This window comes from Silurus aristotelis (assembly GCF_946808225.1).
Source record: "Silurus aristotelis genome assembly, chromosome: 10".
Taxonomy (NCBI): Eukaryota; Metazoa; Chordata; class Actinopteri; order Siluriformes; family Siluridae; genus Silurus; species Silurus aristotelis.
Window position 1 is genome coordinate 3,060,740 of NC_139583.1, and position 25,741 is coordinate 3,086,480.

A 25,741-nucleotide genomic window follows, 5' to 3' on the forward strand; every position below is an offset into this window, starting at 1 on the left:
ACTCAGAAACTGTGTCATGAGTTTCTACAAACGAAACCTCTGCAGGACCCCAGGAGCTTGTTCAGGATCCAAAGAATGGTTTTCGGAAAAGAAAGTTTTACTTGGTAACCAAGGACGTGACTGTTTTCTTTAAAGAAACCATTTCATGAAACAGAGGGAGGTGGTAGCTCAGTGGTTAAGGCATTGGACGTTGGATTGAAAGGTCACAGGTTCCAATCCCACCACCACCATGCTGCTTCTGCTAGACCCTTGAGCAAGGTCCTTAAACCTCCCTGCTCAGTTGTAGGTCGTTCTGGAAAAGGGCATCTGCCAAATGCCATAAATGTAGAATGTTAGAGAGGAATGAATCATTTGTGAGAAACATCTGGAATGCTTCCAGCTCAGAAATGTATGAATGTGTTAATGGTTCATCTTTAAGCCTGTAAAGATTAATCTTCAGAGATCGTATAGAAACCACGAAAAGAGAATAGAGATGTGCATCTCCGTAACTGAGGCTGATGCGATTCGCATCTTGATGCACAGCCGAGGATACGATCCATTAAATATAAATATGAAGAAAGCTACCGATGCGATGCGATTTACCCCTTTTACGATCTGATTCAACATGCAATGTGATGCAATACGGTGCTCTGCAATTCAATATGGTACAGAAACTCACTTTTATTTATTTGATTCTGACTTCTTACGCATGGCCCTTTTCACAAATATGCCTTTGTAGTGCAAACATTTTGAAAAATTAAATAAAACCAGATGTTCTTTTCCTGTTTGTGTGTAGAAAGTTACAGCTCTACCTCTGCCATGTTAATCTGTATTCTATACAATTTTCAGGACATGCCTCGGTCTCTGTAGCATTGTGATGCATCATATTCACGTAGCAGCAGCGTTGCTGAGAAAACACGCTCGAGAAACAGTTTAGCGACAATCAAATATCAAATATTGTTCACAAATGATTTTTTACTTTCTAAATAATAAAAGTATAAGGATTCTACTAATAATTATATATAAATGAATCAATTTTTTTATACTGATGCAAATATGGTAAAAACAATGCATCACGATACAAATGCGAACTTATATTCGATGCAGACTTTTTAAAATCGATGCATCACATCGTTAACTTTTACGCTGATGCACCGATGCGAATCGCGACATCGTCCCATTTGTTAATATTTAAACTCAGTTTGTGTTTTGCCAATGGGCCAAACACAAGCTCCACTAAAAGACCATTAAACACACTTCTATGGAACTGTGAGTGAGTGTGTGTGTGTGTGTGTGTGTGTGTGAGTTGGAAAGGACAAAGCAGCTTTTGAGAAACTCTGTGAATCTTTTGTCTACAGTGTGATGAGCCTGTAGTGTCGGGTCATAAACCATGTAAGCACAGAGAAGTTCCTCTTGGGAAAGGAGCGAGAAATTGAGTGGAGAGCAGAAAGCAGGACTCATTAGCACCGGCTGAACTGGGCCCTTGAGTTTGGGAATGATGCGGAACATTAGCTTGTTCCCTGGATGAACGGGTTTATGAGCTTTTCCCAGGAAAGCGGTGCTTTCCAGTCGATGAGATGCTTTAAATCTGCAGCTGTGCTGTTGTTGAAAGCTCATTTCTGATAGTTTACTGCTGCTGCCGCTGCTACCAGAACTCCCTGTAGGCACTGACCCTTTCTCTTTTACTGTAATAGACCTCTACTATCCACTATTTAAATGGATAGTCAATGGAGAAAAGAAAGTGGGAATGGTATACACTCATCAATCCATGTGTGAAACGAAAATACACTATATGAATAAAAGTTGGTGGACGCCTGAGCTCCTTTCCACATTTTATATTGATTCCCCATTCTGGGAAGATGTTCCACTAGCGTTTGTGAAGATTTTCTGTACTCATTCAAGGGTGTTAGTAAAGTCAGGTAGTGATCTAGGCAAGGTGAGGAGGCCCAGGGTGCAGTTAGAGTTTACATTCAATAGTTTAATAGGAGATCTTCCACATTATGTGAAGCAGATGTTTATGGAGCTGGCTTTGTGCACAATTATAATGCTGGAACAGGTTTGGGTCCCCTAGTTGAAGTGAAGGGAAAATGTCATGCTCCTGCATCCAAAGATGTACCATATAATCACCTGTACAGTATTTCTATGTACAATTAGATTGTATTTCATTTTATAAAAGACCGTATGAAATAAAACATATGGCAAACATATACAACCTCAATTCCAAAAAAGTTAGGACGCTGTGTAAAATGTAAATGAAAACCGATTGCAATAGTTATCAAATCCCATAAATCCATATTCTATTCATGATAAAACCAACAACAACTTAAAAACCACAAATGTTAAAACTGAGAACCATTTTAAGGAAAAAATAAAGTCATTTTAAATTTTTATGGCTGTAACAGATCTAAAAATAGTTGGGACAGGGCCATGTTCACCACTGTGTAGCATAACAACTTCTGTCAGTATACAAGTTTTTTGTGAGGAATTTTGCTGATAACAAGTCGGAAGATCCCTCTCCTCTTTAGTCCAGAGGACGTGGTGTCCATGGTTTCCAAAAAGAAATACAAATTTTGATTCGTCTGACCACAAAACAGTTTTCCACTTTGCCTCAGTACATTTTATATGAGCTTTGGCTCAGAGAGGATGGTGGCGTTTTTGGATCATGCATGCCTTCTTCTTTGCATGGTAGAGATTTTACCAGCATTTGTGAATGACAGGGCAAACTGTGTTGAAAGAATAGTTTATGGAGGTGTTAATGATCCCATGAAGTGATTTTCTTTACAGAAAATCCATACGATCACGAGCATCCAATATTTATTTTTACCTTTGTCCCTTGTGCACAAAGATGCTTATTGATATTATGTACTGTAAATGATGAGATATTTCACTGTTTTGCAAGTGAAATTTTACTGACCTGCTGCCAATTAACTTCATGAGTGCAAAACCTTTTTTACCAACTGTTTAACTATAATAACATGTACTTTTACCACACTTTGGATGCCCTGTTCCAACCCTTTGAGACATGAGGCATGAAGCCACGAAATTTCAAATGACCTTATTGTTTCTTTAAAATGTACATTTCCACAGTTCAAATATTTAATGTTTTCTATGTTCTATTGTGAATAAAATATGCTTTTATGAGATTTGCAAATTACTGCATTCTGTTTTTACTTCCCGTGGGCTCACCACCTGCAGGAGGGACCGTAAGGGACGGTGCTGTGAGGATTGGGCAGCAGTCGGAGGCGGGGGTCTGCTTAGACTGCTGCCCCCGCGACCCGAATTACGGGTAAGCGGGAGAAAATGGATGGATGGATGGGTGGATGGATGTTTTTATTTACATTTTACACAGTATCCCATTGGTATCAATTTAATATAATCTTCAACTGAACACGTTCAATACTTTCTCCTTCAGTGGTATAAAACACACTGTAACTCTGCTTACTGAAGTGAGTTCCAGGCTGCAGTTCATTGTGATAAACACATCACTTGTATTACACAATATTGCAGGTAGGAACATTTTGCTCACGTAACAGACTCACATTCTGTTCAGCTTGTTTGTGTGAGTGTGATTGTGTGTGTGTGTGTGTGTGTGTGTGTGTGTGTGTGTGTGTGTGTGTGAGATGACATGCAGATTAGCGAGTGTGTACACTGATTATTTGTCTTTTCCAAACACATCGGCCTATTTGTATGCATCTCATGGTTAAGTGCCAGTGAGTCATTTTGGCTACACACACACACACACACACACACACACACACACACACACACACACACACACACACACGCGCGCACACACACACACACACTTTGGGTGTGCATGCTTAAGTGGAATGAAAAGTATATTTGTAGCTGTGTGTGTGTGTGTGTGTGTGTGTGTGTGTGTGTGTGTGTGTGTGTGTGTGTGTGTGTTGTGAGGTCTGAGAAGACCAAGATTTGAACTTCACTCAAGAGTATGAACATAATGTGACTTGTTTGACACACACCAGATGAACAGAGGAGGACTGGAAAAGAGAGGGAGAAAGATAGAGAGACAGAGACACTAACAAATCTTCAAGGTCGAACTCCAAACCACAGAGCAAAGTGCAAGCTGGTGGTGAAAACACAAACACTCTTTTATCTTCTCCCTATGAGGTTAGAGCTTCAGTAGTTAAGGCTTTGGGTTACTTATTGGAATTTTGGGGGTTTAAGCTTCAATATTTCCAAGCTGCAACACTTGGGCCCTTGAGCAAGGCCCTTAATTCTCTTTGCTTCAGGTGTGCTGTATCAAGGCTAACCCTGCGCTTTGACCCCAGCTAGTGAACAAGCCAGGATATGTGAAGAAAAGAATTTCACTGTGCTGTAATGTATATGTAGCAAAAAAGGCTATTCTTCTTCTGTCCACATCTGTTTGTTGCAGCAACTCTGCCATCTTATATAAACACAGGACTGTGTGTGTTGAGAGACAAATTATGATTGCTTACCTTCTATTATATGCTTTCTGGAAAGGCCTCTCTCAGTCTCAGCTCTGTGAACACACACACACACACACACACACACACACACACACACACACACACACACACACACACACACACACACAATTTAAGAAAGTCAGCTTGAAGTGAATTCATTCCACTTCAACATTTGCCCCCTACTTCCTGTCTTTTTACATTTTTTGTATATCTTGCTGTCTACCGCTCTGTCTGGCTCTTTATCTGTATGTCTCTCTGTCTACCTCTTTGTCTGTCTACCTCTCTGTCTGTCTACCTCTCTGTCTCTCTGTCCATCTGCCATCTGTCTCTCTGTCTACCTCGCTGTCTGTCTGCTACTCTGTCTACCTCTCTGTCTCTCTGTCTGTCTGCCCAGCTGTCTTTCGGTCTACCTTTATGTCTGCCCACCCATCTGTTATTCTGTCTAACTTTCTGTCTCTCTGTCTGTTCACTTATCTCTCTCTGTCTGCCCGTCTCTCTCCCCGTCTACCTGTCTGTCTCTTTGCATCAGTACACTGCAGATCCGTCTGCCTGCCTTGTGAAATTTTTGCTTTTTCTCTATCCTTAGGCTGAAACGCATTCATTCATTTTTTATTATTAAATCCAAAAAGATTTTTTTCCAACACACACACACATACACACACACACACACACACACACACACACACACACTACTATTCATGGCTACACAAATTAAAATTTCCTTTCTGCTTTAACCTTATCATTGCTCCCAGCTGAGACGATCCATAAGAACCCAAGTTGTCCAGGGGACAAACTGATAAGAAAAGTGCTTTGACATCACCTGTGAGTGTGTGTGTGTGTGTGTGTGTGTGTGTGTGAGTGTGTGTGTGTGTGTGTGTGTGTATGTGTGTGTGTGTGTGTGTGTGTGTGGTGTGTGTGTGTGTGTGTGTGTGTGTGTGTGTGTGTGTGTGTGTGTGTGTGTGTGTGTGTGCGTAATATTTGTGGCGTGTGTGGTGTGTTGGGGCATGTTTTTACATCTTATTTGAAACCAAATGTCCCCACATTGATATAAATATCAGTTTTCAAGGTTTTTTTTTAACCTTATGGGGACATTTGATTACTGGCTACTGTGTGTAGATTTTTCAGTGACATTTTCTGTCCTTGTGGTCTGCTGTGACAGAAAAAAGGAAGCTATATGTATATAATAGTTTATGTATATACATTATATTGCCAAAAGTATGTGGACACCTGACCACAAGATTGGTATGTGCTTCTTTTTGAATATCCCATTTTGCACCGAGTCCCAATTTGCTCTTATAATAACCTCCACTGTTCAGGGAAGATGTTCCACTCTATTTGTTGAAGATTTTGTGCTCATTCAGGACAAAAGGGTGTTAGGAAAGTCAGGTACTGATGTAGGTGAGGTGAGAAGGTCTGGAGTGCAGGCAGCGTTCCAATTCAAAAGTTCAGTAAAGTTGAGGTCAGAGCTCTAAAGCAGCAGATCTTCCAAACCTGCCAACTCATGTAAAGCAGATTTATATGTAGCTGGTTTTGTGCACAGGAGCATTCTCATGCTGGAACACAAAACTAAGTTGAGTGTTAGCAGTGGCCGCCTGGTAGTGCTGGGATTTTATCTCATGACCTTCCAATTCAAAGTTCAGTATCTTAAGCACTGAGCTGCCACCTTCAGGTAGGGAAGAACCACATATAGCTGGAGATCTCAGGGCTCCCAATACTTCTTTAAAAAACTTTTAAGGCACAGAGCCTCATTTTACAAATAACACAATACAAGAATACAAGTACAAATCAATTGAATTTAAAAGAGAATCTTTCTATACAAGTCCCCAGTTGCAGCTCCTGAACTCCTGAACCTGTTCAAAGGTACAATAAATTGAGTTGTGTGTATTTTATATCACAGACGAACACAAAGCACATGGCACCATGCAGAGTATTTTTTGCTATAAATGGCCAGAGTTGTGTTCTAGAGTCTATAAGAGGCTTGCTGACATTTTTCTGCACTGAGTGAGTCATCGCTGAGGATCTCCAGAGATCTTGAGTTCTGCATCGCTCTGATTTAAACCCTGAAAAAGAACCGCTGCAACATTCGGGTAAAGGAATTCAAGTAAAACAAAGTGTGTTTAATTATGATCGCAGGGAATATGAGGACATAAAGTTGAACGTTTCTTTCAAGAGTCTTGTGTGTGGGGAAATTTCACTGGTGTACCAACATTTTCTAGCTTTAATTTTGAAATAAACTCGTTAGGTTTTTTTTCCTGAGATGATAGAACGAACGCTATGTTCTTTAACTTCCCGCTGGCATTAGGTCTGAGCTAATTCCACAATGAGTCCCCATTTTCTGTTATAAGAAATATGTTCCACTAGATTTTGTGGAGATTGGTGCACATTCAGCCATAAAAGGTGTTTGTAAAGTCTTCTGGGAAGATGTTCCACTAGATTTTGTGGAGATTGGTGCACATTCAGCCACAAAGGTGTTAGTAAAGTCAGGTACTAGTTGAGTTCAGAGCTCTTTAGCTGGAGATCTTCCACATCTTCCATCCTATGGAAAGAATATCTTCATGGAACTGGGTTTGTGCACAGGAACATTGTAATGCTGGAGCAGCTTTGCATCTCCTAGTTCAGTGAAGAGCATCCAAAGACATCTTATTCAATTATGTGTCTTCAAGTTTCTGGTAACAATTTGGGAAAGAACCATATATGCCTGGAAAAATCAGGTGTCCCAGGACTTATATGATGTTCCATACGGAATCTGGAATATGTGACATTCTTTACATGTAAGCATGTGATTTAGGTGTTCAGTGGTTGACAGATTAAATATTTACAGGATGTGAGGTCAGGGCGTGCTTCACTTACTTTCCTCCCCAGTAGAGCTTCGTCGTAATCACTAAACTGGATCTCCTGGAGGGAAGAACCAGACAGAGACAGAGACACCATGAGAATATGAAATGAGAGTCGTGTGTAAAATATACACGATAGAACAAATGGAAGTGATTTTTCAGTTCCTGAGTTTGGGGTACTGTGTGTGGAGTTTTGTGTCCTTGCTTTGCCATGTTGGTTCTCTTTAGAGTCCCCGAAATGATATGAACATGTATCTGTGTGTTGTGTGGTTTAAGTGTAATGTTTAGTAGTCCAGGATCTCCAGACCCTACCTTGATTATAGCTCTTACTGTAAAGTGTGTGTGGCACTGACACATTCTTTCCACACACACACACACACACACACACACACACACACACACACACACACACACACACACACACACAGATATACAGGAACTCTCATGTTCTAACACAACATAAAACCCTGTCATAATTCCGTCAGTGAGGAACATGTGATACGCTTTTTAAAAGTCCTTAATATAAAGCACATGGACAGTCATTTACCCTCAGGGACTCACAGGGGTGTATATATATATATATATATATATATATATATATATATATATATATATATATATATATATATATATATATATATATATATATACACACACACACAGACACACACAGACACAGACACACACACACACACACACACACACGCACACACACACACACACACACACGCACACACACACACACACACACACACACACACACTTTGCACTCTAACAGATGGCGTCTGTGGAGTAATCGATTGTGTGTGACTCAGTGGCTCAGTGAGGTTCCTCTGGGTGTAAAAGTACAACCAGCTGTAGAGTCAAAACACCCAGAGAGAGAGAGAGAGAGAGAGAGAGAGAGAGAGAGAGAGAGAGAGAGAGAGAGAGAGAGAGAGAGAGAGAGAGTGAGAGAGAGAGAGAGAGAGAGAGAGAGAGAGAGAGAGAGAGAGAGAGAGAGAGAGAGAGAGAGAGAGAACGACACTGAGAGTAAGTGATGAAAGTCAAATTATGAGGGAGAAGCGAAAGATTTCCAGAAAACGTCGTTCTGAGAGTAACACTGAGGTTGTAATTAAAAGATAATAATCCTGTCTGTTTTTTTTTTTTATTTATGATAAATTAATCCAGTATATTTGTATTTTAAAGTTTGAGTTTTTTCCAAATGCTGTATATGCTGTATAGTCCTCATACTTTTCTCTTTTTACAGCTTTTTATAGTTCTGTCCTGTGTGCAAAATATGATGAAGATCGCCGAATATAAATCTGAACAATGCCAAACACACAGAAATAGACACTGAACACCATAACCTAAAACCATGTGCAGGGACTGTCACACGTAAACGAAAGCAACGTCTATGTGTGTATGCAATGCATCACTGAAACACAAACAGCACTCTTAGTGCTGGTCCCAAGCCCGGATAAATTGGGAGGGTTGCGTTAGGATGGGCATCCAGCGAGAAACGTGCCAAATCAAATATGCGGATGATGAATTAGACTTTCTTCCCGGATCGGTTGATGCCCGGGTTAACAATGACCGCCACAGGTATCATTAGCCAACAGGGTACCGGTGGAAATCGGGCTACTGTTGGCCGAAGGAGGAGAAGGAAGACGTCTAAAGAGACAGCAGGGAAAGAAGAAGTGTAGGAGAGTGGAGGTTTGGGATGGTACTTTAAATGTTGGTACAATGATTGGTAAAGGAGTAAGTGCAGAAACAGTGGAGGTTTCATGTTGTCGATGGAAAGAGAAATGGTGTAGGAGTGATCCTGAAGGAAGAGTATGTAGTAGTAAGAATGTAGTGGAGGTGTAGAGAGTTTCTCAAAAGGTGATGAACGTGAAGTTGGAAGTTGAAGGGGCGATGATAAATCTCATTAGTGGGTTGTGAGATGGAGGAGAAGGAAACATTCTAAAGAAGAATGTGAAAGGGCAGATGGTGGTAGATTTTGCTAAAAGGATGGAAATGGCAGTGGTGAATACATATTTTAAAAAAAAGGAGGAGCATAGGGTGACGTATAAGAGTGGAGGAAGGTGCACACAGGTGGACTATATTCTACGTAGAAGATGCAACCTAGATTGGAGGCTGCAAGGTGTTGGCGGGGAAGAGTGTAGCTAGACAGCATTGGTATTGTAAATAAAATAAAGCTAAATCAAAACTGAAATGAATACATTTGACCTATTATTATATGCGCATACAGTATATACGTGTATGTAAATTTTAAAATGCATTTTTAACTCGGAGGATGTGAGTGTTTTCCGGTGTTTCATTGTGGATGAAAACAACAGTGCAGACGAAGTGCAATTCACACCGAAACCTCTACTCGATCTTCTGTGTTTGGAATAATGTGGATGAAACCTCAGGTGTGCTTTTCTGTGCTGAAGCTTGTTTCCTGCCCTGAATCTGTCTCACACTGTGTGTATTTGTGACAAATGAAAACAAAAGCCGCTACTTCTCTTTCAGTCTTGTATTTTTCTCTGTTTAACTGTTTGCCTGAGTCGAGCAACCGAGGAGCAGCAACATATACACACACACACACACACCCACACATACACACACTGATATTCCCGCAGACACAAATACTTTACCTCCAGCACTTTTTCTTGATAATATTTCCCAGGATGACTTCAGCTCTGTGGAACACAGCAGGGAAGATGATGAGATGCCCTCACACACTTAATGTTTTTAATACAGTACAGTGTACATTCCAACGACTGAGAGTTACAAATACGACCTGGGATTAGAACTCACAACCCTCTGATTCTGTTCTCACTCACTTTCCTGCAGCGTAAACCTCGGCCGTGTCGAACAGGTTCACACCACTCTCGTAGGCTATGGTCATCAGTTGTTCTGCTACCTGCAAAACACACACACACACAATTTATTATATACAAGCAATTTGTCAATGATGTAAGAATGAGTAATGTATAACACTTTTTATCCATTTATTGCTCCATTGGAACATTAGTTTCTGTTCATATATTATATTGATCACTGAACAGCTTCCTACAGTATGAACTGAACTGATTTATTCTTATAGTGATCTGAACTATTTTTGTTTATACTGCTTAAGAACCAAAAAAACCATAATATTTTCTATCCATTTATATGTCTATAAAACAAGTTTATAAAAGTTATGTAGTGTTTCCGTGTGTTGGAGTGTGATGGTGTATGTTGGTGTGTTTTGCTGTGTATTGGTGTGTGATTGTATGTATTGCTGTATGATTGTGTGTGTTGGTGTGCATTAGAGTGTGACAGTGTGTGTTGCATAACAGTGTTTTTTTGCTGTGTGTTGGTGCATGTTGCTGTCTGTTGGTTTGTGTTGGAGTGTGACGTGTGTGTTGCTGTGTGTTGGCGTGTGTTGCTGTGGGCTGGTGTGTATTGGAGTGTGTTGGCGTGTGTTGCTGTGTGTTGAAGCATGATGGTGTGTGTTTTTTGTGTTACTGTGTTCTGCTGTGTGATGCACTGTGTTGGTATGTGTGTTTGTGTGTTTGCTGTGTATTACTATGTTCTGCTTTTTTTGTTGCTATGAGTTGCGGTGTGTTGGTGTGTGTTGCCTTGTGTTGCTGTGAGGTTACTAAGAGTAATATTATAGAGGTGTGTAAATTAGCAAAGGCAATGTAAAATGCAGTAATATGCTCTGGCCCCATCCCAACGGGCATGGCGGCGTAGCTTACAGCAGGTTATGGTCACTGAACTGCTGGATGTCCGAGTGGTGCTCCAAAAACAATGTGGGCTTTATAGATAATTGGAGCAATTTTGAGGGCAAGGCTGGCCTGTTAGGGCGGGACTGTATCCATCCCACTCTGGAAGGTGCTGTTTTCATATCTTGTAGTATAGGTAATAGTCTCAGAACAGCACTAGTTAACCAGAGACTGTCCAGAGCCAAGGCCAGGGAGCAGACAGACAGGCTAAACCGACCGGCTGACCGACTGCTAGCTGCACAGAGTCGTCACTCAGGATCCACCATATTGAGACTGTGTCTGTCTCCAAAGTGAAACCCAATGTAGAAATTCTCAGAAAGTCTGTTCAAGTAACCTGATTAACATTCAATTAAATATGTTTGAATGCACAGCCAGCACTTCTGATCTAACGATATTATTGTTGAATATTAGATCTCTCACATGAAAAGCGCTGACTATAAACGAAATTATTACTGACCAGGAGTTTTATACGTGATCATCATAAGTGAATGAAAGTGAATGTGAGTGAGAACTGAATTTGAGGGTTGTGAATTCCAATCCCAGGTCGTATCTGTAACTCTCAGTCATTGGAATGCACACTGTACTGTTTGCTGTCTTCCCCTTACTCTCACACGTTCACTCAGGTTTGTTGACGGTGGTATGGTGGGTCGTCTCTTATCCCGTAGATCCCTCATGTCGGTGTTACCTTCTGGTTCTCCCTTTTAGTTATGCTGCCATAGCGAGTCTTGCCGGAGTCCTCAACTGCACAGTGTCCTTAACCAGGACACATAATAATCCATATCCTTCTCTACCTGTCACCCCTCTTCTCTCTCTCTCTCTCTCTCTCTCTCTCTCTCTCTCTCTCTCTCTCTCTCTCTCTCTCTCTCTCTCTCTCTCTCGGTTGAGTCAACATGCTCCTGAGGTTTCAGTGACCACTGTTCCTGCCCCTTTTACCTCCTTGGATCTTCCCACTTCGTCCTAGCCTGCCTCTGGATAGTGTTCTCTTTGATTGTAGGCCAGTCTATGTAGCTGGGGATGTTTTCCCATCAATGCCCTGGGGTGCATGAAATTACGGAGTAAGAACGGGAGGATTTGAGGATGGATTTGGACTGTAGTTAATGTCAACAGACTGCTACATTGATTTAGGACTACAGTTTGCTTCTGATCACCATTACTGCACCCCGAAACATCATTTATCTGTAATAAATGAACATTCGGTGCAACCCAGATGAGGATTCTCTCTTGTGTCTGGTTCCTCTCAAGGTTTCTTCCTTATGCCATTTAAGGGAGTTTTTTCCTTGCCACAGTCGCCACCGGCTTGTTCATCAGGGACAAAATTACACTTATAAAGAACATATTCATTTTTATCACCACATTATCTGTGTAAAGCTGCTTTGAGACAATATTCATTGTTAAAAGCGCAATACAAAAAAATTTTATTAAATTGGTGTGTGCTGCCTTATGATGCATTGTGTTGGTGTTGGTGTGTGTGTGGGTGTGTGTGTGTGTTTCTGTGTGTTGGTATGTGCGGTGTTGTGTGTGTTGGTGTCTGTTGGAGTGTGACGGTGTGTGGTGCTGTGTGTTGGTGAGTGTTTTGGTTGTCAGGAGAAGGTTTAAGGTCACAGCAGCACTTTGCTCTTTCAGTGGCACAGAATAATCACTCCGCAGCAAATATAGTTTTCTCCAGAGCACTGTGTGTGTGTGTGTGTGTGTGTGTGTGTGTGTGTGTGTGTGTGTGTGTGTGTGTGTGTATGCGTTTAAGTACAAAATTACCTCCTAGGGGCCTTTTCTAAACCAACTAATCCAATGTGATTTGCCTTTTCTAAGGCTCTGCTTGGAATTGGAATCTGACATTTTTTTCGAGCTCAGCCAGAATCCAAGACAAGTCACCATGAGACAATGTTCATTGTTAAAAGCGCAATACAAATAAAAATGAATTGAATTGGTGTGTGCTGCTTTGTGATGCATTGTGTTGTGGTGTGTTTAGTTGTGTTTAGTCGTGTTGTGGTGTGATGAAGTGTGTTTAGTTGTGTTTAGTTGTGTTTGGTTGTGTTGTTGGTTTTAGTTGTGTTGTGGTGTGTTTAGTTGTGTTTAGTCGTGTTGTGTTGTGATGAGATGTGTTAGGTTGTGTTTATTTGTGTTAAGTTGTGTTGATGTGTTTAGTTGTGTTGCAGTATTTTTTGTTGTGTTTAGTCATGTTGTGGTGTGATGAGGTGTGTTAAGTTGTGTTGAGGTGTGTTTGGTTGTGTTTAGTTGTGTTGCAGTATGTTTAGTTGTGTTTAGTCGTGTTGTGGTGTGATGAGGTGTGTTTAGTTGTGTTGAGATGTGTTTAGTTGTGTTGCGGTATGTTACTTGTGTTTAGTTGTATTGTACATTTACATTTACATCAGCAGCATTTAGCAGACGCCCTTATCCAGCACGACGTACAAAAGTGCTTTGAGTCTCTAGTATAATGAATAAATCTACACTGGTACACAAGATTACAAACTTAATATAAAATAACCTTTTAAATTCTAACCCAGCCATTATGGATGCACAAGCCAGTGCACTTTTAGTGCCGGTCCCAAGCCCGGGTAAATTGGGTGGGTTGCGTTAGGAAGGGCATCCAGCGTAAAACATGTGCCCAATCAAATTTGCGGATCACAAATGAGAATTTCATACCGGAACGGTCGAGGCCCGGGTTAACAACGACCGCCACAGATATCGTTAGCCGACAGGGTACTGGTGGAAATTGGGCTCCTGTTGGCCGAAGGAGGAGGAGGAGAGGAGGAAGACGTCTACAGAGACGGCAGGAAAAGGTGCAGTGTAGGAGAGTGGAGGTTCGGGTTGGTACTTTAAATGTTGGTCCTATGACGGGTAAAGGGAGAGAGGTAGCTGATATGATGGAGAGGAGAAAGGTAGATATGTTGTGTGTTCAGGAGACCAAGTGGAAAGGGAGTAAGGCCAGAAACATTGGAGGTGGGTTTAAACCGTTTTATCATGGTGTGGATGGAAAGAGAAATGGTGTAGGGGTGATTCTGAAGGAAGAGTATAGTAAGAGTGTAGTGGAGGTGAAGAGAGTTTCTGATAGGGTGATGATCGTGAAGGTGGAAGTTGAAGGAATGATGATAAATGTCATCAGTGCCTATGCTCCACAAGTGGGCTGTAAGATGGAGGAGAAGGAAATATTCTGGAGTAAGTTAGATGAAGTGGTAGATGGTGTACCTAGGAAAGAACGATTGGTGATTGGGGCAGACTTTAATGGGCATGTAGGTGAAGGGAACAGAGGTGATGAGGAAGTGATGGGTAGGTATGGTTTTAAGGAGAGGAATGTGGAAGGGCAGATGGTGGTAGATTTTGCTAAAAGGATGGAAATGGCAGTGGTAAACACGTATTTTAAGAAGAAGGAGGATCATAGGGTGACGTATAAGAGTGGAGGAAGGTGCACACAGGTGGATTATCTTCTGTGTAGGAGATGCAACCTGAAGGAGATTGGAGACTGTAAGGTGTTGGCGGGGGACAGTGTAGCTAGACAGCATCGGATGGTGGTCTGTAGGATGGTTTTGGAGGCAAAGAAGAAGAGGAGGAGAGTGAGGACTGAAAGAAGAATAAGATGGTGGAAACTTAAGGAGGAAGAGTGTAGTGTGAGGTTCAGGGAAGAGGTCAGACAGAGGCTCGGTGGTGTTGAAGAGGTGTTGGATGATTGGGCAACTACTGCAGGAGTGATGAGGAAGGCAGCTAGAAAAGTACTCGGTGTGACATCTAGAAATAAAAAGCAAGACAAGGAGACGTGGTGGTGGAATGAGGAAGTGCAGGAGAGCATAAGGAGAAAGAGGTTGGCAAAACAGAAGTGGGATAGACAGAGTGATGAGAAAAGTAGGCAGGAGTACAAGGAGATGCGGCAGCAGGTAAAGAGGGATGTGGTGAAAGCCAAGGAAAAGGCATATGAGGAGCTGTATGAGAGGTTGGACACTAAGGAAGGACTGAGCTGGGAAGGATGTACTGCAAGTTAGAGCAGTAAAGGATGGAGAGGGAAATGTCTTGACTAGTGAGGAGAGTGTGTTGAGAAGGTGGAGGGAGTATTTTGAGCAGTTGATGAATGAGGAAAATCAGACAGAGAGAAGGTTGGACGATGTGGAGTTGGTGAAGCAGGATGTAGATAGGATTAGTAAGGAGGAAGTGAAGAGCAGCGATTAAGAGGATGAAGAGTGGAAAGTCGGTTGGACCAGATGACATACCGGTAGAAGCGTGGAGATGTTTAGGAGAGATGGCAGTGGAGTTTTTGACCAGGTTGTTTAACAGGATTTTGGAAGGTGAGAAGATGCCTGAGGAATGGAGAAGAAGTGTGCTGGTACCGATCTTTAAGCATAAAGGAGATGTGCAGTCTTGCAGTAACTACAGGGGAATTAAGTTGATCAGTCACACCATGAAGTTATGGAAAAGAGTAGTGGAAGCCAGGCTGAGAGAAGAGCTGACCATCTGTGAGAAACAGTATGGTTTCATGCCAAGGAAGAGCACCACAGATGCCTTATTTGCTTTGAGGGTGTTGATGGAGAAGTATAGAGAAGGACAGAAGGAATTGCATTGTGTATTTGTGGATTTAGAGAAAGCTTACGACAGAGTGCCAAGAGAGGAGTTGTGGTATTGTATGAGGAAGTCAGGTGTGTCAGAGAAGTATGTGAGGGTGGTGCAGGACATGTATGAGAACAGTGTGACGGCAGTGAAGTGTGCAGTAGGTACGACAGACTGGTTCAGGGTAAAGGTTGGACTGCATCAAGGATTGGCCCTGAGCCCTTACCTTTTTGCAGTGGTGATGGACAGGTTGACGGACGAGGTCAGACAGGAGTCTCCCTGGGCTATGATGTTTGCGGATGATTTTGTCATTTGTGGTGAGAGTAGGGAGCAGGTTGAGAAGAGCCTGGAGAGGTGGAGATATGCGTTGGAAAGAAGGGGAATGAGAGTCAGTAGGAGTAAGACAGAGTACATGTGTGTGAATGAGAGGGAGGGCAGTGGAGTGATGCGGTTGCAGGGAGAAGAGCTGGAAAAGGTGGAGTAGTTCAGGTACCTGGGGTCAACAGTGCAAAGTAATGGAGAGTGTGTTAGAGAATCAAAGAAAAGAGTGCAGGCAGGGTGGAGTGGGTGGAGAAGAGTGATGACAGGAGTGATTTGTGATAGTAGGGTATCTGCAAGAATGAAAGGGAAAGTTTATAGGACTGTGGTGAGACCTGCGATGTTGTATGGATTAGAGACAGTGGCATTGAGTAACAGACAGGAGATGGAGCTGGAGGTGGCAGAGCTGAAGATGTTAAGGTTTTCATTGGGAGTGACGAGGATGGACAAGATTAGAAATGAGTTTATTAGAGGGACAGCGCATGTAGGATGTTTTGGTGACAAGGTGAGGGAGGCGAGATTGAGATGGTTTGGACATCTGCAAAGGAGGGACATGAATTATATTGGTAAAAGAATGCTGAGGATGGAGCCACCAGGTAGGAGGAAAAGAGGAAGGCCAAGGAGGAGGTTAATGAATGTGGTGAGGGAAGACATGCAGGTAGTTGGTGTGAAAGAGGCAGATGTAGAGGACAGGGTGGTATGGAGACGGATGATCCGCTGTGGCGACCCCTAATGGGAGCAACCGAAAGAAGAAGAAGAAGATAACTCTTAAATTCTACAAACTTGGAAAGTGCTAATTTAAGTATTTCAGGAAGATGTAGGTCTTCAGTCATTGCTTGAAGATAGTCAGGGACATCTAGGGGAAGTTCATTCCACCACCTCGGTGGCAGAACAGAGAAGAGCCTTGAAGTGTATGTACCTCTCATTCTGAGAGAAGGTGGTACCAGTCGAGCAGTGCTGGAGGATCTCAGACAGCGTGGTGTAGTGCGAGATGTGATGAGGTCACTGAGGTAAGATGGTGCTGGTCCATTTTTGACCTTGGTGGCAAGCATTAGTGTTTTGAATCAGATATGTGCAGCTACTGGAAACCAGTGAAGGGAGCGCAGCAGTGGGGTGGTGTTTGAGAACTTTGGCAGATTGAACACAAGCCGTGAAACTGCATTTTGGATCATTTGCAGTGGACGAATAGCGTTCAGGGGAAGACCTGCCAGCAGAGAGTTGCAGTAGTCAAGTCTTGAAATGACAAGAGACTAAACAAGCACCTGGGCAGCCTGTGTGAATAGAAATGGTCCAATCCTTCGGATGTTATAGAGAAGAAATCTACAGGAACGAGCAACATTAGCAACATGTGGGAAGAAGGACAGTTCATTGTCCATAGTTACCCCAAGGTTACGAGCAGTGGCTGAAGAGTAGAGAGTCTTCAAGTGTTATTTGGAGATCTTGACCTGGAGATGAATCAGCTGGGCTGACCAGCAGTTCTGTTTTGCTGGGGTTGAGTTTTAGTTGGTGAGCACTCATCCACGAAGATATGAAATATAGTTGTATTGTAGTGAGATGGAGTGTGATTGATTGTGTATAGTTGTGTTTAGTTGTGTTGCAGTGTGAATAATTGTACATGTTGTTGATGAATGTATAAAAAAAGAAAGAAAGTTGACGAGTCAGAGAATAAAACAGTAAATGGGGCAGAAGTAGAAGAAAAAAGCTCTGCGAAAATGATTGAGAGCCTCGAGTGCATTTTTGCACACACACACACACACACACACACACACACACACACACACACACACACACACACACACACACTAATCCACCTGCCAGTGTAGAGTAAATGCCTTACAGTTTTCATTTATCTCCCTACGGTTACTGAAGCCTTGAGCATTAAAAACTGTCACTTTGTATAAAAATCCTCCGGACATCTATGTCGCCTGAGGAGACCACAAGTGTGTGTGTGTGTGTGTGTGTGTGTGTGTGTGTGTGTGTGTGTGTGTGTGTGTGTGTGTATGATGTTCTGGATGAATGGAGTGAGAGACCTTGCCTCAGATGCACCCGGAGGTTCTGCTCTTTAAGCCAGGGACACTGAGACTGAATGATGGGAAGCTCTGGAGGACATGTGGACACAGAGACATGTCCACACCACTGCTAGGCTGCTTACTGCATCACATTTGTACTAACATGCAAATTACCTATAACCCAGCTGTTGTTTTTTTTTCATGTTCTCATGGATTCTTATAATCTCAGACAGAGAGCATGTGCTGAAGCTCCCTCAGATCATCACATGTCCACCCATGAGAGATATGTCCTGTACTTCCTGGACAGTGAAGTCTGATTCACGTGATCTAACAGGCTGATGATCGTTTCTATAGTAACGTACAGATGGGAACAGAGATATGGGAAAGGTTTTCTGTAAGAAGATGCTTATTTAATGCTAATCTAGGAAAGGAGTCTCCAGTGTCAATGCTTTGATCGCAATCAGAGGTTGCGGCATCTTCATCTTAATGAAAGGAAAGATGCAGATGGAACCTTTATTGGTGTTAGAGAATAAAGAAGAACAGGATCTGACTTTACATCCAAGGAAAGTAGCTATAAATGGATAAAAATCCAGGAGCAGCTGAAAAATTTAAAACATTACCTCTTCGGATATCTGACTTCCAAAAGTCACCCAGGTTCCTGAGAACGAAAGAAAGAACAATCATTAATAGTGTAATGCAGAAGAACTGGAAAACCATCATCTCATGGGAGAACCCTAAAGGTTCTTGGCAGAATCATTGTCCAACAGACATAAAAGAACTTGTAAAGAACTTGAAGAGTGCATTAATGATATGCTCCTGATTATTGTGTTAAATGTGTCATGTTATGAAGGTCAACGGAGACGCAATAATATTTGGACACCTGGTTTTCCAGCCAGATGTGGTTCTTTGATTATCAAAATTGTATTGGAGCATGCAGTAATGCTCCTGTGCACAAGCCCAGCTCCGTGAAAACATGGGTTGAAAGATGTGGAAGATGTCCTGCTTAAGCTCTCTAACCTCAAACCTTATTGAACATGATGAATGTGAACACTGACTGCACCCCAGGCCTCCTTCATCTGGTTAAATGAATCTCCACAAATCTCCACAAAATCTAGTGAAACATCTTCCCAGAAGAGTGGACTATAATTCATGGACTTATAGGTTTTTGCAACAGTCGAGTGAGAAGAGGTGCATTCTGGGAAAGTCTATTTTTATTTTTTTTTACATTGTAGTCACACAGTTAGCAGTTAAACCATGTTGTTTTATTTATTTATCTGTTTGTTTGTTTGTTTGTTTGTTTGTTTGTTTATTCATTAGAAGAAATGTATTTCATTGTAAAAGCATAAGGTGCAAGTTGCCTATTTCTAGATCTCAATTTTTTTTTCTCAAATTATAATTTTCTCTAGTATTCTCTATGAGGGACGCCGTGATTTTTTAATTCAATTCATTTTTATTTGTATTGCGTTTTCAACAATTGACATTGGCCCTGGGCAAATTCGATTGACATGGCAGAACATAGAGGCTGAAATCTGATTGGACACAAAATCTAACATCCACATACACGTACTGGAAGCAGTTCAGCCGAGAGAAACGCTACGAAATGAAGAAGAACTATTGGGAATAAATGAATACAATTTCATGGAACAAGAATTGGAATTTATTATTCAATAATTAATCTCCAAGCTGCCATGTTTGGGGCCCTTGAGCAAGGCCCTTAACTCTCTGTGTTCCAGAGGCGCTGTATCATGGCTGACCCTGCACTCTGACTCCAGCTGCCTGGTATCACTGGGATATGTGAAGAAATATAAATATCCCTGTGGGATCAATACATTTATTATTATTTCTTAATAAAATCAACATATTAAAGGGGCGGTATGCGATTTCTGAGCTCTTTAATATGGGCTGTGAGGTGACGGCTCGTCAAAGTTAAATCTCCTTTGATTATTAATTTTGATCCTTTGATCTCCTGCTTTGATTTTAAAAGAGATGGAGCCAGGCAGAATGGAGTGGAGTGAAGATTAATTTCAGGGCCAGAAAAACCCAAATAGTTTCTTCCTTATTCTAGATCACTAAAGCGCCATATACTCATCAGAAAGCCCATTTATTTAGGAGAGGATTTATGGCTGAAACACGAACTGTAGAAACGACTGAATCACACCGAGAATCGCGGGTTTATGAAGAAAATGACGACTTGTTAATTATGAATTTGTTCAAGCCGTTAATTAAAGTCGATGAGCCTTTTCCGCTTTCGACAGTGAAAACCTGTGTAAACTAAAGCACATAACTCAGTATTGGACAACATGTGTGTGTGTGTGTGTGTGTGTGTGTGTGTGTGTGTGTGTGTGTGTGTGTGTGTGTGTGTGTGTGGCATTTAATCAGAAATCTCTCCTCTCATGCATCCCTCACTAAATATCTGTCGTTTCTGTCATCCCGGATCATTTCCTGTGAAAGGCTCCTGCTTAAAGGAGCCGTGTGAGTCAGCGAATGCAAACCATACACACCCACACACACTCACACACTGATCACACTAATGTCAGCTCAACTGAATGATACACGGGCTGGTTACAGAACAGATCAGAAATGACAGGAGAGATGCTCAACATTTACTTCAGCTCTCCTCAGTATATAGAGACAGTGAGGAACTGAGGAACTGACTTGAAGGCTTTAAATGCACTGCCTGGGTGTGTTTGTACACTATATGGAGAAATTTTTGTGCAAACCGTATGTGCATTTAGTCCCTATAAGATCCATTCTTCTGGGAAGATGTTAGAGAATTTGAGATTTGGTGGCGATTCATTTAGCCACATGTGTGTTAGTAAAGTCAGGTATTGATGTAGGTGAGGGGGTGAGGAGACCTTGTGTGATGTTCCAATTCACCTTGTTCAGTAGGGTTGAGGTCGGAGCTCTAGAGCATGAGATATTCTAATCCATGTAAAGCTTCATCTTCGGGAAGAAGTCCACGGGAGCCAAATCTGGCAAGAAGGGTGGCTGCGGAAGTGAAATCATGTGGGTTGTTCTCCGACGATCATCATGCACAAGTTGCCAAATGGTTTCGTAATTTTCTGAGGTTGAGCTGGTTAAAGGTCTTTCTGCTATCTCGTCGTCTTCCAGTGATGTTCTTCTGCTTTTGAAGCCGGTGTGCTTCTCAAAAGATCTCGAATGACTCGTTGCAGTATCGCTGTATGTCAAACGTACGTCGTATAAAGCGTTTCTGAAGCATATTTGTTCAGTTTCAGGCAGAATTTCACGTTTACCCTTTGTTCAAATTCGCTGTCCATGATGAAATCGCAGACGTGAGAACGTGTGTCGGTCAGAACTGCACCAGTTGCATCATTAGTTTTGAAACTTTTTTTACAACCACCTCATAAGGCTGGAAATGTCAGGTGTCCTAATACTTTTGACCATATAAACACATAGCCTGCACTCCACAGTGCGCCGCATGGCAGAATGATGACGCACTCCTGTAGTAACCCTGCAAACAGAACAGGGCGTCTTTCCTCCTCCCACTCTCTACACCTTCCTTCTTTTCCTTTCTTTTCTCAGTCCTCTGAGGAATCCAGAATAAAAACTGCTGATTGTTCAGAACCCATCGATTTGTCCTCAATCCTGCGTTTGCCTGCTTCTGTGTTCGTTCCCAAACAATTACACCGAGGCCAGGACACATCGATCTTCATGCAGCATGCGTCGATACACAGAGTGTGTTAGCACCTGAACGCTAGATACTTCCTTCCTTCCTTCCTGAACAGTGTATACACAAGGCACGGCAATGATTATTCAAGAAAATGCATCTATTCTTGTTTCTTACTGATGCAGCAGCTCAAAAAATCTTTTCCTTTAATATTTCTTAAAACAGCAAAGCGACAGATTGAACTCGCAGCACCAAGGCTGCTCTGTTCAGGTTCAGACGAGTCTAATCAGCAAAAAAACAGGGGGTCATTTGAGGTCAACTGTGAACGTAACCCAGGAATGTGTGACTGATTGAAAACCAAAGGTCAACAGTGATGAGCTTTAATTATTATTGACACCACCGAGCTGATGAATTCTCAATTCTGATTGGTCAGGCATTACGGATTGGTGACCTGTGTGTTGCACCCTTTCGACCTTTAGTGGTGTCGTACCTGAATCAATCGTACCATCATTATTATCTATAGAAACTGCAAAAAAAAAAAGATGGAGAGCGATAAATTAAATTTGAAGAAAAGAGAGAGGGAAAAGTGAGAGGGATAGAGTAAACGTGAAGAGGAAAGAATGAAAGAGAGAAAGGGTGAAAGTGAGAAAGAAAGAAAGAAAGAAAGAAAGAAAGAAAGAAAGAAAGAAAGAAAGAAAGAAAGAAAGAAAGAAAGAAAGAAAGAAAGAGAGAGAAATTGAAAGAGAAAAAGTGAAAATAAAGATAGAGTGATGGTACAAGACAGAGACATAGAGAATGATACAGTGAGTTGACAGAGTAATAGAGAAGATAAACGTGAGAACAGCAGTGGATTTGTCTTCCATCGTCCACCGTTTGTTCTCTGTATCGAATAAACTTAAAACCGAGATGAACAATGATCTGTTACAGTAGCTGAAGTATCAGATCAGTCAAAAACCAGTTCACTGACTCTCTCCATCCATCCAGTGGAGTGTAAACCCCAGCACAGGGTGGTGAGGAAAGATCTCAGAGAGAGCTGGAAGGGGAATCGCTGTGTTTTCACTTCAGACAGTTTGGCAAGTTTTTTCTCTCAGTTCGCTTCTTGAAGCAGGTGAGAACACAGCAATCACACTCGAGTCTGAGAACATCTAAACTTCCACTATGCTTCGCCTCACTGCAGGATCTGAATCATACATGCCATGTGTTTTGGATTTTTGGAGCTCATGAACTGAGCATTTCACCAGCAGGCCTTCAGTGGTGTCCTGCCTGAATCAATCCACCATCATCACACCACGTCTACAGAACGCATCAGTATTATAGAGAAGTGCAGTAGAACCGAGCTGCATCACACACAGGATCTCATACAGTGAGAATGAACATCATCACTAAAGCAAGAAATCCAATGAACACAATTCAACACGTCTCCTTTCACTGGAGTCACAACTGCACCTCCACATACATCATCTCCAGCAGAAGCGTCGATATTTACCTCATCACACACACACACACACACACACACACCTCCACATACATCATCTCCAGCAGAAGCGTCGATATTTACCTCATCACACACACACACACACACACACCTCCACATACATCATCTCCAGCAGAAGCGTCAATATTAAAGCAAAATTTGACAGGAAACAAAATGCAAAAGTATAAATGGTTCATGAAAAAGCTTAACAACTTTTTGGAACTGTTTGAGGGACTTTTATGTCCTGTGGCCAATTCGATTTCTTCTCCTCTGTCTTTCTTTGTGGGATAAAAAAACAGCAATTAAATCGGGACAAATATATTTGCGTTTGTGCAGTTTGCTACAGATGCGGGTTGCGACCTCTGAATAATGCGCGTCTGACCGTCCAATCAAAAGACATGAAAATGCAGACGTTATTGTACACCTGCTAAATGAAATCGAAATCGGATCGGTTCCTCTGACCTCGGCATCATTTGATTGGATTGAAACTTATACAGAGCATAACCGAGAGAAACGCTATGAAATGATGAGAAGGCCTGAAGACCTGCTGAAAGACCTGAACACCTGACACTGGTTACCTTCATACACAACCAATAAAATTCAGGCTTATGCTAATAACATCCACATTCACACCCCCCCAGTGGTTTTACCCTCTGGAAATGTAATGCAGAGTTGACTGTCTGATTGCAGGCTACAGGTTCAACTCGACTTGATTTTACTCTTCTCATTAATAATGCGTAGAAGAGAACCAGCTGCGTTAGTCTGCATGCATTTTCTAATTCCCGAAGAATAGAATTAATTCCATCTGATCTGCTGCAATCCCTCACCCTCTCAGGAACAGACTGTGCAGCAGAAATCAGACAGAATGCTGAGAACTTGAGTGACAGGTGAGGTTGGAAATTCTGCTCCGAGCGCTAGAACTGTACATAAATAAATAAAAAATCAGCAAAAAAAAAGAGGACAGCACGAATCTGTGCCTTGCTGTGCACCAGTTTGTGTCACTATTAAAGGAAATCCAGTTCGGATCCGAAAACGTGTAAGAGGAGCATCTCTTCATACCTCTATATCATTGTTCGCATATAGTTTAAACACGACTTCGACATGGTGACGTGCTGACGACATAAGCGATCATAGGCTTGGCTCACAATTAAAGACTTTAAAAGTATTGGGACACCCGTCTTCTCCAGCCAGATGTGGTTCTTCACCAAACTGTTACCACACTTGTACACGGCGTCATTTCTCTTCTCTTGAACTAGGAGCTCCAAACCTGTTTCAGCGTGACAATGTTCCTGTGCACAAAGCACAGCTCTGTGAAGATTTGCTTTACCTTTGGGATGAGTGTGAATGCTGACTGCACCCCAGGCCTCCTCACCTTCATCTGCTTCAGCATCAGACTTTACTAACACCTTAATGATATGAAGATATGATTAGAAGTGGTAGCTCATTGGACTGGATGTTAGCCTTCTGATCTGAAGGTCATGTACCACCTGCTGTGTTCTTTAGCAGGGACCTTAACCCCTGAGTTGATCAGCTGTACACCTGAGATTACTATAAATCACTCTGGATTAGAGCGTCTGCCAAAATACCATAAATGTAAATATGCTTTGCATTGGTTGGAGTGGAAGATCTCCTGCTATAGAGCTCTGATCTCAATGGTATTGAACACCTTTGGGATGAACTGAAGACACACTCCAGTCCTCCTCACCTACACCAGTACCTGGCTTTACTCATACCCTAATTACTAACACTACAGCTACTACTACAATAACATCTAATAGTAAGTATAATGTTATAATGTTTATTGCTATAGAATCCAATTAAATAATAAATAATATAATCATTATTAATAATAATACTTTTATTAATAGTAAAAAGCGAGAACTTGGTTCTGATTCTATTTCTATTTGAGTGTTTTGTGTGTCAAGGTCCAGTCAGCTTGTGTTCTGAAGATTAGCAGGCTGTGATGTGAACTGGTGAAATGACAAAGCTGTAAATTCACACCAAAATGCTCAGGACATACAATAAGCTCAGATTCATTAAAATAAGCATAAGATAAGATACTCACCAAGTCCCAGACATGATACACGCAATCCAGACTTCCCAAGGTTCCTACAGAGAGAGAGAGAGAGAGAGAGAGAGAGAGAGAGAGAGAGAGAGAGAGAGAGAGAGAGAGAGAGAGAGAGAGGGAAAAAGAGAGAGAGAGAGAGAAACAGAGAGAGAAAAAGATGCAGTGGATTATTTAATCATCAGTTATTTATTTTCTTTCATAAATAATATGAAGTGAATGTGTGAGTGTGTAGTGTCTATAACAATACTGTAGAATTCAGCCTGATCAGTGTTGTGGATATTAGTGTGTGTGTGTGTGTGTGTGTGTGTGTGTGTGTGTGTGTGTGTGTGTGTGTGTGTGTGTGTGTGTGTGTGTGTGTAATAAAGATGAGAGGGGGACGGGTGGGGTGGTATATTCAGTATATCCAGTTACAGCTCTACTGGTGTTTGCTGTTGATTTCTTTTCTCTGGTGTCAGATTCAGAGCGGCGTTTTTAATACTTCAGGTAGCATTCAGCTTTTTTTCCCCCCTTCACTAAACCAGGAAACCAAAACCCTGCTCCAGCATGAAAATGTTCCTGTGCACAAAGCCGGCTCCATGAAGATCTGCTTTACATGGTTTGGAAGATGTGGAAGATCTCCTGCTATAGAGCTCTGACCCTCAACTCTATTGGGATGAATGTGAACGGTGACTGCACCCACAGGCCTCCTCACCTTCTCACCTACATCAGTACCTGAC

The 25,741-nt window shown here is 41.9% G+C and overlaps 1 protein-coding gene across 3 annotated transcripts in view; it reads right to left on the reverse strand.

Annotated features, from left to right (window-relative positions):
* Window positions 1–25,741, reverse strand: part of kcnab1a (potassium voltage-gated channel subfamily A regulatory beta subunit 1a) — a 100,352-nt gene that overhangs the window by 12,899 nt on the left and 61,712 nt on the right. For all 3 annotated transcript variants that reach the window (XM_083552464.1, XM_083552465.1, XM_083552466.1), the window contains exons 2-7: window positions 25,023–25,066; window positions 18,476–18,513; window positions 10,072–10,151; window positions 9,883–9,927; window positions 7,281–7,325; window positions 4,440–4,483 (exon numbers count right to left, since the gene is read on the reverse strand). In XM_083552464.1, coding sequence (XP_083408590.1) covers window positions 4,440–4,483; window positions 7,281–7,325; window positions 9,883–9,927; window positions 10,072–10,151; window positions 18,476–18,513; window positions 25,023–25,066 — 296 coding nt within the window. The remainder of the gene's footprint in view (window positions 1–4,439; window positions 4,484–7,280; window positions 7,326–9,882; window positions 9,928–10,071; window positions 10,152–18,475; window positions 18,514–25,022; window positions 25,067–25,741) is intronic.